This window comes from Ambystoma mexicanum, chromosome 1q (assembly GCF_040938575.1).
Source record: "Ambystoma mexicanum isolate Mex_15411 chromosome 1q, UKY_AmexF1_1, whole genome shotgun sequence".
Taxonomy (NCBI): Eukaryota; Metazoa; Chordata; class Amphibia; order Caudata; family Ambystomatidae; genus Ambystoma; species Ambystoma mexicanum.
Window position 1 is genome coordinate 191,744,170 of NC_090922.1, and position 19,172 is coordinate 191,763,341.

Genomic DNA, 19,172 nt, shown 5'->3' on the forward strand with positions numbered 1-19,172 from the left:
GTGCAGCAAAGGGGGGGTCCGAATTTTTGTACCACGCTCAGGTGCAGTTTTAGAAATGTCACCACAATCATGGTGACATTATGGTACAATTATCTGTAAAGTCCATAGAAATGTTCTGTGAGTGTCAACAGTGATCAGTGACAGGCGGGTCCGCAAATATGCTCCCTGTTTCCAAGCATGACCATATCAAATGGCGACCATGGCTGCAGAGCATGAAGATGTTCATATTCGTCTATGGAAATAAGATCCCAATTTCACTCAAGGGAGTCTTTGTGCCAGAGACATCCCATGGAATAAACCACCTAAAGGAAATATTGTTCATGATGAAGTGGTAAAGGCATGCTACTCACCTACAAAGTGGCAGAATCATTCGACCTCCTCCATGAATCTGATCTGAGAGACCTTCTCAATTAATATAAACCTTTTTTTTTTTAACTTGATTTAATTGTTTAAAAAAGAAACAATTTTTAGAAGGTTGTTCCTGAATGTCCTAAAATAAAATAAAAAGTCTGGATCTTGCCAGTCTCTGCTGTTTGGCGAGGGGATGTTGAATGGAGTGGAGATGCAGTTTTATTTCTTCGCAGCGTCGTCTCCTCTAGTTGTATTGTTTGCTTTGTCCTGGTCCTGACGATTCAAAAGGCCAAGACTTTCGAAAAACCCCACAACTGCGATTGTCCATTTAGTATTCTCTCCACTCATCAAATTGTTCCATTTCCCCTCATCGTCCACAAAGTCAAATTTGCCAAATAAATGCCCCAAATGACAAGAGCGAGTTTCGTCTACACCTCTACATGTTAGGAGTAGGTGCTTCAAGGTTTCAATTGAATCTGGTTGGGAGCAGAATCGGCAGAGGCTGGTGTTGGCTTGTTTTCGCCTCTCTAGTATCTCGTTTGTGTATGCGATGTTAAGGCGAATCTGCATAAAATTTTCACTGAGTTTCTTGGAGGGGCACTTCAATAGGTAAGATCTCGTTTCGTTAATTTTTACTGGGTTTTTTGGGCTGTTTTTCATTGATTTTACTAGCTGGACTTCGTCTATGGTTTGTATCCAGTCTCTCTCCATCACCCCCGTAATCCCCGCTCTGCTTGGGTGCAGGAATGGGGGGTCAGAATTTTTGTACCGCGCTCAGGTGCAGTTTTAGAAATGTCACCACAATCATGGTGACATTATGGTACGATTATCTGTAAAGTTCATAGAAATGTTCTGTGAGTGTCAACAGTGATCAGTGACAGGCGGGTCCGCAAATATGCTCCCTGTTTCCAAGCATGACCATATCAAATGGCAACCATGGCTGCAGAGCATGAAGATGTTCATATTCCTCTATGGAAATAAGACCCCAATTCCACTCAAGGGAGTCTTTGTGCCAGAGACATCCCATGGAATAAACCACCTAAAGGAAATATTGTTCATGATGAAGTGCTAAAGGCATGCTACTCACCTACAAAGTGGCAGAATCATTCGACCTCCTCCATGAATCTGATCTGAGAACCTTCTCAATTAATATAAACCTTTATTCACCAGCACAAGATGTCTGAAAAATATAAATCTTAAGTTACACCGACTCCGCCCACGCATTCCATTTCACCTCAGGGCTGAACTTCAGGTAGAACTGGATAAACTAGAAAATGTGGGAATAATTGAAATGTCTGAGGACCCACCCTGTTCGTGTCCCCAGTTGTAATCAACCACAAAGTCTGCATCCTTGTGCCAAACTGATCAATCCAGAGGGAGATGCATATCACAGCAACAATCAATGATGTGATTCCAAACCTAAGTGTCACCAGGTATTTTTCTAAACTGGATCTCAAATCAGGATACCCTCGCTGAAGCTAGGGCAACAGCCCATTCCATCCAATCACCTCACATTGGGATCCGAAGGTATAAAAGATTAAGCCTTGCCATCTTCCCAGCTGCAGAGATCTTCCAGAATCCCATACGAAGCACACAGGCAGGTCTAAGGGAAACCATAAAGATCAGTGCTGATATACTGGTGTACCTCAGCTCTGCATCGAGCCACCTTCAGCATCTATAACTAGTATTTCAACTGCTCTGGGAAAATTGACTCACTCTACACCGTGAAAAGTGTGAATATTTAAAGGCAACTCTCAAATTATTTTGATACATATTTGATTACCAGGACATGTGTCCAGAGTCCAAGAAATTAAGCGGCATTAAGTTGGTCCCATGCTCCAGATATGTTATGGAGGTACACCTTTTTTTGGGCTTGGAAAAGTATGTTGGATGGTTAATTCCCCAGCTGAGTCCTCACTCTAGCAAATACGGCATGGAAATGGACCGAATGGCACCAACAAGCATTTCAAAGCACAAAAGATGCTCTATCACAAGAAAAAAACGATGACACATTTTGTTACCAAAAAGAGAACGGAGTTGCTGGTTGACGCCAGTCCATGAAGCCTCGGCGCTGTTCTGACACAGCTAGATGAGAAAGGTCAACCTCAATCAATGGCATACGCCAGCAGAGTCATCACCTCAAAAGAACAACAGTGCTCTCAGATTGAGAAGGGAGCCATAGCCGTTCTCTGCGGTGTCCGGCACTTCCAATTGTACAAATATGGTCACCTGTTTTCATGTCCCCGGTAACTAGTCTTGCAGGAGTTGCTGTCCCTTAAGACACTCCCTCCTACCCCTCGAGCGTCCTGTCTACAAATTCTTGTAAGGTCCTGTTACTTTCATAGCATTCCAGAGGTCAAGAGGTCAAGGGAAAGTGGATAAAATAAAACATATTGGATCCTAGTCTGCTCTCTCTCTTCTTCACTGTCTCAACCTTCCTCTTGTACTGACAGGAATCTGTAGAAGCATACATACAATTAAGAGTTTAAACCTCATTCTAATTCCTGCCCCTACTCCATCTTCCCCCCTCTGAACTCTTCTGATACCTGGTTGCCTATCCAGAAAGCTACAAGGTTGATAAGAGCTTAATTAAAATGATCCCCAGTTTGGGATCAGTATTGTTCACTAGTTTGTACTCACAACTGACTTCTGTGCCTCATCTTCTAAGTTCAATTTACAACTAGACGTTTTGTTGTTATATACAGACATGGGCTATCTCCCTAAGGAAGTTCCCTCAAATTATTCTAATATCGCCATGTTTTCTGGGCTCTTCCTTTCCATTTTAGCTAAAGTAAGACCTTCCTTCTGTTGGCCTTGGCACTAGGGATCTGTTGATCCACGCGTTTCCATGTGTTCTGGCATCCAAATGAATATACGCGTCCGTGCTTTCAGTGTTATCTCGATTGCTCCTCTGGATTGAACATGCGAAGGTGGCTCTGAAGAGATGCATACAGACTGTTGGCCTTGTATTGTTTTTTTCAGATTCTCACGCTGTCATCTAGCAGGACTTCTTTGCACATGCATGTCCTTTTTCCTAACGTCCCGGTAGCTACAACTGCGTGTAAGCGTGACCTGTTTCAAAATTGTATGAAATCTTTATAACTGCATCCATGTGTGCAAGCTATCTGAAAGCGCGGGACTTAAATCGGAGAGTCAGAGCCTCAGACACTTAAAATAGCCAATAGAGTTCCCTGAAGGAGGAAATCCCTTCTTTCAGACGAACGTTTGCAATCCTTACCTGCTCTTGGCCCAAGATGAAAACTCCTCCAGGTTTGATGGGATGCCAAGGTGCCAAGTTCTCACCGCTGCCTTTCCTCACCCCATCCTGATAGGACTCCCAAATTCCATCTCTGGTGGACCAGGTGATGCAGATGTGGTGCCACTTGGCATCGTTGATGGCAAGAGGTAGGGTTGCAGCCTGTGGAAACAGAGTCAAGAATAGGTCAGGATCAAGGTCCTCGAGGAAGGGCTATTCTACGGGCATGCCAGCTAATACCTGCTATAGGTCAAGGGGCTGCCTTACATGTTATTCTTGTTCATTTGTATGGTGTCCAGAGCATACTTAACTGCCTCTTGGTGCTAGAAGCGGCCTGTTGATTGCAACGAGCAGTGATTATATTGATCTTACAGCAGTGATAAGATAGATATGAAGAAGTACACACATAGGGAAAGGCAGTGCTTTAAGTGGAATGCAAACTCTGGCAGAAGGCTCTTAAACGGGGGCGTGGCCTGGTTGTTAGGAGTGGCCTAAATAGTGATGGTCGTGGCCCAAATCGGGCACTGCCTGACCCAAGCAATACACCATTAGAACCTGCAAACATGTACTTTGAGTCACTCAGCATGTTCTTAGATGGTGTTGTTTGCATCCAGCCTGTGGATAGTAAAATCATTTCTCTGGGGTTCGGAAATGAATACCTCTCTCACTTAGCAAAGAAAACAGTCAGTCAGTGAGTAAATCACACACAGTCTGACAATAAATCACCTATGAAAAAGGGGAGGGAGACAAATAGCACCAATGTGGTTTTCTGGCAACTTGTAGAATAACAAAGAACATTTTGGGAACATAAGTATTGACACATTCAGGAAAAGCGTTATATCTTGGTTACTTAGCATGACCTAAATAAAGGCTTCTTATTACATATGTGTAGACAAAAATCTACCTGCATTTGGCTTATATTGATGTATGCACTTTACCCTCTGAGAACGTGTTTTATACATTTTGAATGTATGTACTCGACCCTCGGGCAAACTGCATGTCATGTTCATGTAACTGTACTCTAAAGTGCCCAGATACCTCTGGGTCGGGCACGCTATATAAATAAAATAAACAAACAAACAGACTGAGTTGTATTGCCCGTATTTAGGGAGTACAATGCTCACACTGTGAATGAAGCATATGAGCTGTGTAAAGATACCACAAAGAAAGATGTAGTTGTTGCGGTAGCCTTTTATCTAAAGACAGCGTGGACAATTTGATTAACACGCTGTAATCAATAGTTTCTTTTTACATGCCAACTGCCCAGGGACACATTTATTTTTACAATCAAGAATTAAAAAATTCTAAATATTTTTTAGGAGATAAGATGCACATAATAAAAAATATTGGGCCCCATATACGGGTCTTGGGGACGAGAGTTCCATAATCACCTAATGAAATGTAAACTTGTAATCCAGCATACTATATATATATATATATATATATATATATATATATATATATATTGTATTGATATGAAATTTATATCGCTCCAAATGTTATTTTCATCTAATTTTGCTGTTATGGATCTTTTACAGAATACATTAAAAAACATATTTAAATATACCTGTGGTAGTGATTCAAGCATGAAACACTTCTGAGCAAGTAATGCACACTGGGCTTAGTGCGCATATCATTTGTCACAACACCCACCCTTACAGTAAAATTCCTGCAAACCACAAACCTTATATACTCATGCAGACAGTGCCTGTTTATGAATGTGGAGCTCGAGCTGTTCTTATTGAGCCCAGCACAGTCTCCTGCAAATGTGCATTTATTTATTTATTTTTTTGCAATTTATATAGCACACCTAACCAGGAGGCATCTGGGCGCTGAATCAGTGTGCATGCATCTGCGAAATTGTATGGGCTGCCTACGGGTGACAGCCAGAGCCACGGCGCAGGGGCAGGATTTGGAGACTTCAGGGGTAGCCCTGGCCACTTTAAACCCTGTTGACAGCCAATGCTATATGAAGGGGTTTTGTGCAGAGTGGAGGATGAGCCTGGTTAGAATAAGTAAGTTTACAGTTTGGCCTTACACTGCAAGAGCCGTTGTCTCTACAGCAGATTCCTGACAGTCGACACCTGATCACTGAGATTCGTCTGATTCCTCTGTGTCTGGAAGAGGGGAGAAGGACGTAGTTGGGTGGTTAGCATTGATGGATTACGCAGAGTTGGGCGGTAGGTATTGGTTCACTTTTTTCTGGCGGTTGGCAGGGGAGGACTTTACTCTTCTTGACCTGGCAGAGAATTTTAAAGTTGGTCCTAGCTTGGTCAGGGAGCCACTTGTAATGTCCTATTTCTATGCCCATGTGTTTAACGTGAAAGAGCAGGCAGCCACCTGTCCCCTTTCACTGTTTGTTGTGGGTTGCAGCACACCACGTACCAGATAGGCGGGGTTACCGCCGAATAGTTTCAGTTTGTGGTTGATGATTAAAGAAGGTAACACTACATGGCCCCGGCTCCTGAGTCCGATTGTCGTAGTGTGTTTCATTTGATTCAATATATAAATCTGGACATGCGGATTTAACATTGGTAACGCGGATAAACCCTGCTGTGCTTCATGCCTCACAGAGCTACATAAATTCACGCGGGGACGGTGTCACCTGCTTCAGCATTCAAGGACTTAACTGAAGGCTGGGCCACCGCCATGTGCGCAACACCATTGCTGTGAGTGTTTCCTCCTGCTCTGCAGCGAGTCAGTGTCGGACTCTGACCGGTACCGGCCCATAAGAGAACACCTGCATCGCGTCGGCAAGCCCAGCAGGCCCTGTGAAGGACCACATATACAACAAGGAAGTGCAAACACGCAGCAGCAAGCAGGCCCCACCCCTGCTCTGGAGCCTGCTCCCACTGGCACGTGCAGTGTGCCACAGGGGAAAACTTAACTATCAATACCAAGGGGAAACAGCAAGCACGTGGCCTGGAAGGCCCTGTTTGCACTGGCCTGCACAAACGTTGCTGCCAGCAAAAACATCGACGTGTGGAAGACGAAAGATTAGAAACAGCCAACATCAAGGTGAGAGTGCCTCAATCCTCTACTCCAGACCGCTTCCATCATGTCAGATTATTAGGGCACCAGCAGCTCACTGAGCCCACCAGCAAACTCATCCCCTCGAAACCCAGTGCCCATGGACGATGGGGGACATGAATCCCTGCAGCTCCAAGTCATAGAGCCATTTCACATATCAGATACAAGTAGTCTGGCACCACGGTGGAGCAGATGGCTCAAAGAACTTAATATCTACATTGATGCAACAGGTGTCCGGGAAGAATGCCATCTCAGAGGCATACTTATGCACTCGCTAGGTCCAATTGTGAGAGATATTGTATATGAAAAGCCAGAAAATTCGACTGACACATTTTAAAGCATCATTGACTCCCTGAATAATTATTTCACCCCGCTAAAGAATGTAAATTATGAACGGCATATTTTCCACACATCTACACAAGACAAAGGAAGAAAATGGCCTATTTCGTCATGAGATTACGCAAAAGGGAAAAATATTGCGACTTTGACCGATATTCAACAGATGAAGCCCTATAATTGTAAGCAATTGCAGGATGCGAATCGGTCAGATTCAGGAAAAAAATATTGCAGAAGAGCAGGACTCTAGAAGAAATTCTACAATTCGCCAGAGTTGACACCACACTATCCTCAGCATTAGACCCTGGCTGAAGGTACAGTTTGCCTTACATCTTCTGCCAGTGAAGGAAGGCCAAGATCCCTCCCCTAAACATCTCCCAGGGAACAGAGGGAGATACTGAATCCAAAGGACCCTCCAGCAACTCCGGAAACCGGTACACAGTCAACACAGAGCGTGCCCTGGTAGGCTCTGCAGCAAGCTTCCTAGGTGGGAAGTGCCAGAGAGTCTCTGAACCAAACCAAGGACAAGACAGCTGCCTGCAAAACCCTCCTCAGAAATGGGGATGTCCGACCAACCTGAGAGAACCTCTCGAAGCACTATACACGGGGACAACCCTTAAAGTAAGGTTGGATAGACAGGGCAACCTCTCAAACAATGTGGTGGCCATGAACGGTCTGAAACAGGGCTGTCGGTTGGCTCCCGCTGTTTTCTGCCTCTTTATATCCGACATGCAGGAAGCTTTCGAAGCAGTGAGGTGTTTCCCCCCAAAAATCGCGGAGATCGCCGTGGGAAGGCTGTTATTTGCGGATGATCTTCTGTTGCTAGACCAAACGGCCATCGGACTTCAGCGGCAACTAAAGGCACTCGAGTCATACACACAAGGAAACGGCCTCCGTATAAATCCAAACAAATCAAAGATCTTGAGGCTAGGACCTATCATCGGCATGAAAAATCTAAGGTGGTACCTTTCCGGGGAAGAAATACCAGTGGTTTCATCCATGATATACCTTGGAGTAACCTTAAACAACAGCATCCAAGATGGTCCAGGTATCTGCAGGCTTAGAAGTAAAGTTATGAACTTAGCTTCACAAGCTTTGTTAATCAAGCGACGATAGTGTTCTTTTTCCCTTCGTCCTCTGATAGATTTCTACAAACTGAAAGTTGTGCCAATTCTCACTTACGCAGCAGAGGCGAATTTCTTTATCAACTCAGATATTTGGAAACTGTTGGAGGGCCTATTCTGGAAAAGAGTATTGGGCCTACCGACATCAATTCCAATGGAAAGTGTGCGTAAGGAACTAGGCCTATCGTCCCTTTACATATCTACGGTCTGGAAATCCCTGACACTCCTTGGTAAATGTCTGCACCCCCAGGAAAGAAGTGGATTTGTGGCAATTAATGAAGCAATCAAAAGACAATTGATTCCGGTCCTAACCAAGTGGCAAGTAATTTGTTCAGAAATCCTGAATACCATAGCACTAAAACCAGACAATCTCATGTCAAATCCGCTCATGGTAAAGAGGAAACTCTTGGACTGGGACTGGATAGCCACCCTGGACAGGCTTAGTGCTTTGCCATCAATCACCCAAGGTATGGACGAGCACTATTGCAGAGGCACCGTCCACCCTTACTTGGACAAATTTCCCTCAAATACGGAAAGACAGCGGTTCTTAAAATTTAGACTAAACCTCTTCCACACAAGAGAAGTTCTAGGGAGAAGAAACAAAAAAGAGGAAAAACCCAGTTTACTGTGTCGAGGCTGTGGGCAAGAGGCTGAAACCCTACAGCATCTAGTGATGAACTGTGTTACCTTAACTAAGTCCAGAGAGAAATGGTTGGGACGCACCTTTCAAATTTAAGTACTTTAACCTTGCAGGACAGGTGGCTAATTCTGAGAAGGGGGGAAAAGTATCTATGACCCTGGCTTTGTTGAACTTTATGAGAGAAACTTTTACAATTCTGGACATTTAGTTATTTTTCTTGAGTTATACTGTTTCCCCCCTATATATACATAATTGATGTAACTGTGTTTTTTCTTTCTCCTCCTTTTTTCAATTCTTTCTCTTTTATCTCCACAATGCATTTAAAGTTTCCTTTGGTAATTAATTGATGCAATAAAAAAATAAAACTCTCCTCATCTTTGGGCCATCCACCTTAAAAGACGACACACGCCCAGCGAAGAAGCTAGGAGGAGTGCATCAACAAGCATCTATGGATGTCTGCCTGTTAGAAAAGATTTCATAATTGTATGTAATTTTCCCTCCATGTGTCAACCCCCAAACTTTTTGCTGCTGTTTAAACACCATTGACTGAGTTTGTCAGAGAAGCACAGCCTTCAGCTGCACTCCTCTGGGCTTTCGCTCACTTTTTATGGGGAAACTGACATGGCCTTAAAACAGTCAGTACTGGGAGACTTTGGGCCTCATTGCGAATCAGGCGTTAAGGGGTTAACGGCGCCGTTTACCCTTAACGCCTGATTCCGAGGTCCCTTTGCGCCATGGTGAGTTTAACGCCTGCTTTTTGCAGGCGTTAAAATCCATGGCGCTAAGGGACCATGGTGCTAATTACGCCACCGTAATTTATGGTGGCGTAATTAGCGCCTTCCCCACTCCCATTATGCCCTATGGGGCGAAAATGGGAATGGGGAAGGGTAAAATGGGAAATGGGGATTTACCGCCCCACTCACCTTGGAATGGGGCGGTAAGTCCGCCATCCACCATGGTGTAAACATAGTTTACACCATGGTGGTAAGGGTACGACCCAGGCGGTAACTTACCGCCTGGGTCGTAATGAGGCCCTTTGTTTCTCTTAGTCCTTGCCTTGTGTTGCAACTTTTGTGCAACATGTAACAAGTGTGCAATGTATCTTACAAGTGTGCAATGTATCTTACCATACAGCACCCTTGGGTCCCTAGTCATTTCCAAAGGTCCTAGAAACTCTTGCTGGACTTTTTAGGAACTGTGCAGATGTGTCATGGACAGGACTGGTGGCAGCTATCTTTTCGCATTATTTTAAACCCTTTCCTGCCATGTTAACCGCGTTAACCACATTTGGCACAAATAGGTGGCCTGGCTCCAAAATGGCCAAGCCACAAGGTTCTTTGTCCTGTCGTTTGGGCATCTTGCCCATTCACCTTCCCCAGGTCGAGTCAACCCGGGTCAGTCCTTATTTGGTCATGCACTTTCCTGCGAATCCCTATGCTTTTGTGGGCTTCTGCATGCCTTGTGTGTGTGCCTCCAGGATGTGGGCTGGGATGTCTGATCCCAATACACATCCTGGGTGCCAGAGAGTCTGGAATGCCCTGAATGCCTGGGACCACCATGATCCGTGATTGGTCCACATATGGAGTGTGTGTTTGTGAGCAAATCTCCCATTGGGTCCTCTCCATTTTGGCACAAAGGGAACTTTGGATAAGAGGAGGCTGAAAACACCACTACCATGTCGATCTCCTGAGTTCACACCGAACAAAGGAGCCAAGTATCCTGCAACACGAAGCAGAGTCGAGGAACCGCTTTTGACCCGCTGGAAGGTTTGGCACCCTGTGCCTGCTGTCGTCCCGTGGGACCCCTCTGCATCTGATTGTCCTAGAAGGTCTGCGAAGACGCTTCGACCCATTAGAATCGTGGAACCAACTATTCTCGGCACCTTCATCAAACCCTGCAAGTAAACCTCTTCGGAAGTGTCCCTGGGCCAACCAGTGGGCTGACCATCTTACGCAAGACCTTTGCTCTGTCACAGCCGCCGTTTAGAGGAGGCCCTGGAAACTGGGTATACTGCTAGTTCTCTGTCCACGGCACCCTCAACCCGAATTTCGTACACTTGGCATTCCGAGGTCTGAAGTGAGACGAGTGCGCCAGGACCGGAGCAAACGCGGTTACCGTGTTGCCCTGCCATGGCAACAACCTGTGCAAGTTTGCTGCAATTGTGACCCTCTTGCCCCTGAAGCCTGCTGCAGTGAAACTGGGCTGATTCCTCCACCTGGAGCGGAGAAATCGCCACTGTCCCATTTGGGAATCATCGCTGTATCTTGGGAACTACAAGGTGTCGAGATGTCCTTTTTGCCGCATTCGAACCTGCCAGCGGAGTGGACTGTACTGGCGAAGTTTGGGCCTGCCTGCATCGGGGACCGGTGAGTAGTCCTTAACCCAACCGGTGGCCCCTAGCACAAGAGCCCATTTTTACGCATGAGTGGCCCCTGAGGGCCCCTGTCCTTTCCACAGCTATTGCGAAATAGCGACTCCATCCCGCACTCTCAAACTGCCTCTACCCTCAAGTGGAGGTGCTTCTTGAATAGTGGGAACTTGTTCTGCATTGCCCCATCCACCTTCCTGAGCTGCTAGAGACCCTTCAAGAGACCCTATTCTGCCCATTGGCACAAGCGCGTGCATGTACTATTGAGCACAAGGCTCCTCTCTTCGTAGGGCTTGGACTGCCTCTTAGTTAGGTGTATTATTGATGTGGAACTGGGTCTAAGGATTACCTGCACTTCCTGTTTTCTTCTCCTCTAGGCTGTCAACATATTTTGTGCGTTTAACCCTTTAGACCCCATTGGTCTTGTATACATATATTGTATTGAGTGTGATGTATTGGTTTCCTTAGTGTTACTGTGAGTCTTCTGCTATGGTCTATGTTACAAAGGCCTTGTAATAAATGTTTCTATATTTTTTATATAACACCTGTCTGGAGTAATTTGTAAGTGTCCTTGCTTTGTATGCTCATTGAGGTCCTTCAGTCACCCTCACCCTTCCTGAGACTTAGGGGGTAATTCATAGAATTCAGCGCACAAGTGGCGCACGCGGCTGGCGCACAGTGTGCGCGTACGAATCCCTGCGCCAGCCGGGTGCGCTAAAATACATTTCTGCGCACAGCGTATTCATGGATTCCAGCCACCAAAACCAGCCGTGACGCACAGTGGCGCAGCGACCCTGCAGCAGTGCCAGTTACGCCCCCAAGAACGCCCCTTGCGCAGGGAAAAGCCATCAAAATCCCCAATCCAGCGCGAAGGGCTGCGCTAACCCTGTACCAGCACGGCAAGCACGTGTATCACTGGGGTGCGCGGGAAGTTTCTCACGTGATTTCAGCTGGGTACATGTTTTACTGGGGTGCGCGGGAAGTTTGACACGCGATTGGCCCTGTGCGAGCGGGGTACGTGTATTACTGGGGTGTGCGGGAAGTTTCACACGCAAATTCAGCAGAGTATGTGTATTTCAGGGGTGCGCGGGAAGTTTCACACGCGAATTCAGCAGGGTACGTGTATTTCAGGGATGCGCGGGAAGTTTCACACGCGATTCCATCAGGGTACGTGTATTTCAGGGGTGCGCGGGAAGTTCCACACGCGATTGGCCCCGTGCGAGTGGGGTACGTGTATTCCTGGGGTGCGCGGGAAGTTTCACACGTGAATTCAGCAGGGTACGTGTACTTCAGGGGTGCGCGGGAAGTTTCACACACGAATTCAGCAGGGTACGTGTATTTCAGGGGTGCGCGGGAAGTTTCACACGCGATTCCATCAGGGTACGTGTATTTCAGGGGTGCGCGGGAAGTTCCACACGTGATTGGCCCCGTGCAAGCGGGGTACGTGTATTACTGGGGTGCGCGGGAAGTTTCACACGCGATTTCAGCTGGGTACGTGTATTTCAGGGGTGCGCGGGAAGTTCCACACGCGAATGTCCTGTGTACGTGTATTTTGGGGTGCTCGGGAAGTTACACACGTGAATTCAGCAGGGTACGTGTATTTCAGGGGTGCGCAGGAAGTTCCACACGCGATTCCATCAGGGTACGTCTATTTCAGGGGTGCACGGGAAGTTCCACACGCGAATGTCCTGTGTACGTGTATTTCGGGGTGCACGGGAAGTTTCACACGCGAATTCAGCAGGGTACGTGTATTTCAGGGGTGCGCGGGAAGTTCCACACGCGAATGTCCTGTGTACGTGTATTTCGGGGTGCGCAGGAAGTTACACACGCAAATTCAGCAGGGTACGTGTATTTCAGGGGTGCGCTGGAAGTTCCACATGCGAATGTCCTGTGTACGTGTATTTCGGGGTGCGCAGGAAGTTTCACACGTGAATTCAGCAGGGTACATGTATTTCAGGGGTGCGCGGGAAGTTCCACACGCGAATGTCCTGGGTACGTGTATTCCTGGGGTGTGCGGGAAGTTTCACAAGCGAATTCAGCAGGGTACGTGTATTTCAGGGGTGCGCGGGAAGTTCCACACGCGAATGTCCTGGGTACGTGTATTCCTGAGGTGTGTGGGAAGTTTCACAAGCGAATTCAGCAGGGTACGTGTATTTCAGGGGTGCACGGGAAGTCTCACACGTGAATGTCCTGGGTACGTGTATTTCGGGGTGCGTGGGAAGTCTCACACGCAATTTCAGCAGGGTACGTGTATTTCAGGGGTTCCGGGGAGTACTACACGTGAATTGGCCGTGTGGGTCCGCCCAGGTGTTCGCTCTACAACCTCCACGGCCCCTGCAGGCAGCCCACACCACGGGGGACTACCCTGCACCCCTGCTCATGTCCCCCAGGCAGCCCATCCACCATGGGCATGCCCCCCAGCCAAGCCACATGTCACCTTGCACTACTGATCAACAATGCATGTCTCCCAGCACCCCCACCCCCCAGCAGTGCAGGGCACCCTCCACCAGGCCCCCACTCATGTCCAACTCATGTCCCCCTGCACCCCCACCCCCCAGCACTTTTGGCACCTGCCAGCAGGCCCCCCCTCATGTCCCACACATGTCCCCCTGCACCCCCACCCCCCAGCACTGTGGGGCACCTGCCAGCAGGCCCCTACTCATGTCCCACTCATGTCCCCGTGCACCCCCACCCCCCAGCAGTGCAGGGCACCCTCCACCAGGCCCCCACTCCTGTCTCCCTGCACCCCCACCCCCCACCAGTCAGGAGCACCCTCCACCAGGCCCCCACACATGTTCCCCTGCACACCCACCCCCCAGCACTGTGGGGCACCCTCCACCAGGCCCCCACACATGTCTCCCAGCACCCCCACCCCCAGCAGTGCAGGGCACCCTCCACCAGGCCCCCACTCCTGTCTCCCTGCACCCCCACCCCCACCAGTCAGGGGCACCCTCCACCAGGCCCCCACACATGTCTCCCAGCACCCCCACCCCCCAGCAGTGCAGGGCACCCTCCACCAGGCCCCCACACATGTCTCCCAGCACCCCCACCCCCCAGCACTGTGGGGTACCCTCCACCAGGCCCCCACTCCTATCTCCCTGCACCCTCACCCCCCACCAGTCAGGGGCACCCTCCACCAGGCCCCCACACATGTCTCCCAGCACCCCCACCCCCCAGCAGTGCAGGGCACCCTCCACCAGGCCCCCACTCATGTCCCCCTGCACCCCTACCCCCCCAGCATTGCGAGGCACCTGCCAGCAGGCCCCCACTCATGTCCCAATCATGTCCCCCTGCACCCCCACCCCCCAGCATTGCGAGGCACCTGCCAGCAGGCCCTCATTCATGTCCCACTCATGTCCCCCTGCACCCCCACCCCCCAGAATTGCGAGGCACCTGCCAGCAGGCCCTGACACATGTCCCCCAGCCAACACGTCATCACAATCTAGATCCCTGGCCCTTATGGGCAGCCTCCACATGCCAAACACCCACCCAAGTATTGCATCCACCCACTCAGAATTGCCAATTACATGATACAACCCCAATGGCAAGTATGTAAATGAACACATGTCCCTCACATACACACAATGGGTGTAAGTGAATGTCAAAACCCATATCATGACATGCATGAAACCAATGATATGATACTACACATTGAAGTTTGATGAAAAAAATGTATTAAAAGCAACATAAATGGGATTAAAAATAAACAAACGACAATGGGAATTAAAATCAAAAAAGCAGCATAATGAAAAACCACAAATCATAATCCAAGGGAAAGGTGTCCAAAGTCACAGTTCAAAAAAGTACATCCAAGGGAAAAACCAAACCAAAACCATTGCTCCATGGGTAAATAAAAAAAAAACCATAATCCAACAGTCAACTATATACAGATAAACAATCGAGGGTCCATGATCCCAACTGAAGAAATGAAACCTATCTAAAAATACTACGTAATAAAAAAACTATATACAAAAATGTTGGCCATTGTCCAAAAGGTCCAAAATCAAGAAAAAAGCAAAGGAAACCTAAGACTAACTACATAACTATTTACAAGGGCAGCGGGCTAGTCCAACGGCTCACTGGATGTTGTCATGGGCCAGGGCATCATCGAACTCCTGTTCAATGGCTTGGAGGCGGGCATGTTCCCTGGCCACGAGGTCTCGCAGGGATAAAGCAGTGTCCAGCTCCAACTCCCTGCGAAGACCCTCGAGGCACTCAGCCCGCCTCAGCGCCCTCCGCATGGAGTTCTCCGCCCTGACCATTGTGAGCCGTTCCTCCTCTGTCCGCTGCCGCTCCGCACCTATCTGCTGGCCCAACCGCTCCCACACGGAAGCCACTCCCATTCCAGGGTTCTCCTGCCCTCCGGCCGATGCCTGCACCCCTGATGTTGATGGCCCCGAGCCATGATGGCTCCCACGTCGAGCCTGCCGCTGCCTCCGACGCAACTGCCTGTGCCAGCACGACGGCATCCAGGCTGATGGAATCCACCGACGCCGTCGTGCACGTGCCCTGCCCGATGATGCCGTCACATCCTCCATCTGCTGGGGTCCAGTTGCTGGTGTGTCCACCCCTGCTGGACCTCTGACTCCCGACTGTGGCAGGGATGGGATCCCCACCGAGTTGGCTGCATTGGTCGGGGCAGGTCCACAGGGGGCCCTGGTGGCATCTGGGCCGGAAGACGGCATGGACAACGACTGGCGCATAGCCTCCACAGAGGAGGAGAGGGTCGCCAAAGTGCCCGACACATGTACGAGACCCCCGACCACGACCGCTCCCAACTGGGCCACGTTGGCACGGTGCTCTTCGTGATGACGTGCGTGCTCCCCCCGGGAAGCACGCACCTCATCACGAATCACACCCGTGCGCAACGCAACACCAATCAGGACCTTCTCCATACGGCCAGGGGTCCCCTCGGCCGCAGGTGGAGGGGAGTCAGATGACATGGACATCCCCCCTACGTGCGGATGGGCCTGGGATGGGGCATCCCTGCTGGTGCATGGTGGTGCAGTCACAGTGTCAGGGACAGTGACATGCACAGGCACCTCCACGGCGACCTGTGCTGCCTCCTGCCCCTGCCCCTGGACTGCACCCCTTGCACCAGCAGGGATGCCCCCACCAGGCCCCATGTGCGGCTCAGTAGCGGCCTCCTCCTCCTCTGTGGAAACCACCAACCTGGATGGCTCCACACCGTCTTCCGCCGTTGCAAGCCCCTGTGGGGGCTCACCCACCCCTTCTGCTGCAGCCGTGGGGGCATCCCCGCCACTTTGCTCCACAGCGCCGTCTCCGCCCTCTTCTTCACTTTGCGCTGTGTAGAGGGAGACATAGAAAACAAGCATCAGGGTACTGTACAATGGTCCCCTAGACAGGGAGCAATAGCAGATGAGTGGCACTGTCAAAGATCACTTCCATCATGTCCCTCCACAACACATGAGTCAGTGCAGGCAAAACACATGCAGTAACAGGCATGGTGCATGCTATGGACATAAGCAAACATGTCCAAGGGACTCTTGAAACATACAATGTTGTTTTTGAACTCACATGCATCATGGGTCATGCCTATCACATTCACACACTTCACCGTACTTTCATCCATCTGGACTCGTACACCCCAGACACAGTGGATGCAAGGATCGCTAGGCTGCATCAGTGGATCTGAACATTGACACAGACATGTGTCATGCATCCATGGCATTCACAAGTCACAGACACGCAGGTCAGACACACAGACATGGAAACCATACATGTACATGGCATCATCACCCATCCCTCACCCCCACCCATGTCCAGGAACAGAGACTGGCATGCTCTCATGTGTCCATTCCGCATAGGGCTCCCCATGTAGCATTTAAACACATACACCAACCGTGTGCTTCACACATTACTGGTCTCACATGCATGACCATGATGTCCCTGCACACACACACGCGTACATGGCCTATGTCACACATAGGGGCAAGTATCAGACAACCAGCACACTACAACATGCCCTGTCTCACACAGCAATGCCTGGCCACTTACCGCTCGACTCCAGACGGGTCTGCCTCTCAAGGACCTGGACGTGGAGCGCTGGGGATATGCGTTCCAGGACCCTCATATGATCTTCCGACAAGTGGCCCCGGCGCCCCTTAGTATCCGCTGCCTTCAAGAGGCGCCGGGCCTTGTTGAGGGTCCTGGACCTGAAGTCCTCCCAGCGCTTCTTGACATGTTGGAAGTCGCGGACTGCCACCCCCTCCGCGTTGATGGCAGTCACAATGTCCGTCCAGATCCTGTCCCGTCCATCCTTGTCGGCGCGTGATGATCTGAAGAGGGCATCATAATGCCCCAGGACATGCTCCACCAGGGCACCAACTTCCTTCTGACTGAAGCTGGTGGCCCTCTGCCCCTGTGGCTGGGGGTCGCCAGTGGTCTTGGATGGTGTTTGCCCCGACATGGCGACCCCCGAGGCAGGCGTGGGTGGGCAACTGGGTCCTGGGGCTGGGCTGTGGAGTGATGGTATCCCAGTCGGGAGTCTTCTGTTCCAGCAGGGGTGGACACATCAACTGGACCCCTGCAGATGGCTGATGTGCAGGCACCAAATGGCAGGGCACGGTGGCAGCAGGCAGGCAGGCAGGCAGGCAGGCAGCAGCAGATGGCTCGTGGGAGGCTGCTCGGGGCTCTGGGGGGCAGTAATTCGGCCTTTTGGGCAGGAGCGTGGTCTTCCGTGTGCTTACGTGTGGCCAGCTTGATACGGAGTGATTTGGCACGTGAAAATTCTGCACGTCAGCATGTAATTCGAGGAAAGGCCCTTAGCGCGTAAGCGCGTCTGCACGCATACGCGATTTCATTGGACAGAAGGCCCTTCAAGCGCAAGCGCCTCTGTAACGTGACGCGCGAAGGCGTGCATGGGCGTTTCAGCGCACGTGAAAAACTGCACGTCCGTGTGGGAATGCGTGTAATCCGAGGAAAGGGCCCATGCGCGTAAGTGACGTGACGCACGCGGGCGTTTCCCTCAGCACGGTTAAAGGTGAGCGGGGGCAGCAGTTCGCTGTACGTGCCTTTCGTAGAGACCGACATGTGTTGCTGCTTCCTGTTGTTTCGCGCGCCATCACAACTTCACAGCTATAAAGGACGTATCTCTTCTTTTGGCGAGGGTATTGGCTACGCGTGTTTTTCTGCATCGCGCTAGTCAGACGGTGAGTCACACACGCTATTTTTCCCACTGCGGGTGCCCCTGTGTATCGCACCCATTTTCGATGTCATAGTAGCTTGCGTGTCCCACGCGTACGCGTTATTTGTGTTACTTGGTGCCACCGCGTACTGCGGGAGGTTGATTCCACGCACGTAGGCTGCAGGGTTGCGTGCACGGTTTTACTGCAGTTTTGGGGTGCCTGAGCGTTGCGTGACCCGTCACTACATCACCGGGGTCACATACAGCCTTGCAGGTGCAGGGGGGCTGTTAACATCTTGCTTTAAACCACCTTCACCCCAATTGCCCAGGTCAATTGTGGTGTACACCTCCCATTGGCACTACTCCATCTGTGCCGGCACTACTACATCTGTGCCATGGTTGGTAGGACACCAAAGGTGAGGGGCGCCTCAGCTGGGCGTACTCTTCGTGGCGGGCGTGGTCGGGGACGTGGCCGTGGTGACCAGGGAGTAGGGGGACTCCAGGATGTCCAGGGCGGCCACAGAGGGGGAAGAGGCAGGGGTGCACCACTTGAGCACAATGCTGTGCCCTGTGTCGGTGCAGTCATGCCACCACCCCCTGTGGTTCCGGGGGATGCAGCTTCTGCATCTGGCACTGGCGCCCGTGTGACCCGGCAGTCTGTTCCATCGACTGCCACGGCCCCAAGAGTAGTGGTAGCTGCAGGTGCAGCTGTGGACACCGCCACCCAGGCTCAGGGTCTGCCAGCGCAGGCTGCGTTGGCACTTGAGGAGCCCTTGGTAGATTTACAACAGGCCAGGAGGGAAACCATAGGGGCAGGCAGGGCTGCTCAGACCAAGACACGTGTCCCTGGGGCAGTTATGTCATCTGCTGCCCCGAACAGCCAGGTGTTGGCAAGTGCAGGGGCAGATGTACCCAACAAC

At 50.2% G+C, this 19,172-nt stretch overlaps 1 protein-coding gene across 1 annotated transcript in view; it reads right to left on the minus strand.

Moving 5' to 3' along the window:
- Nucleotides 1-19,172, minus strand: part of LOC138526423 (neuronal pentraxin-1-like) — a 157,403-nt gene that overhangs the window by 35,359 nt on the left and 102,872 nt on the right. Inside the window, exon 4 of the mRNA XM_069637156.1 lies at nt 3,590-3,769. Coding sequence (XP_069493257.1) covers nt 3,590-3,769 — 180 coding nt within the window. The remainder of the gene's footprint in view (nt 1-3,589; nt 3,770-19,172) is intronic.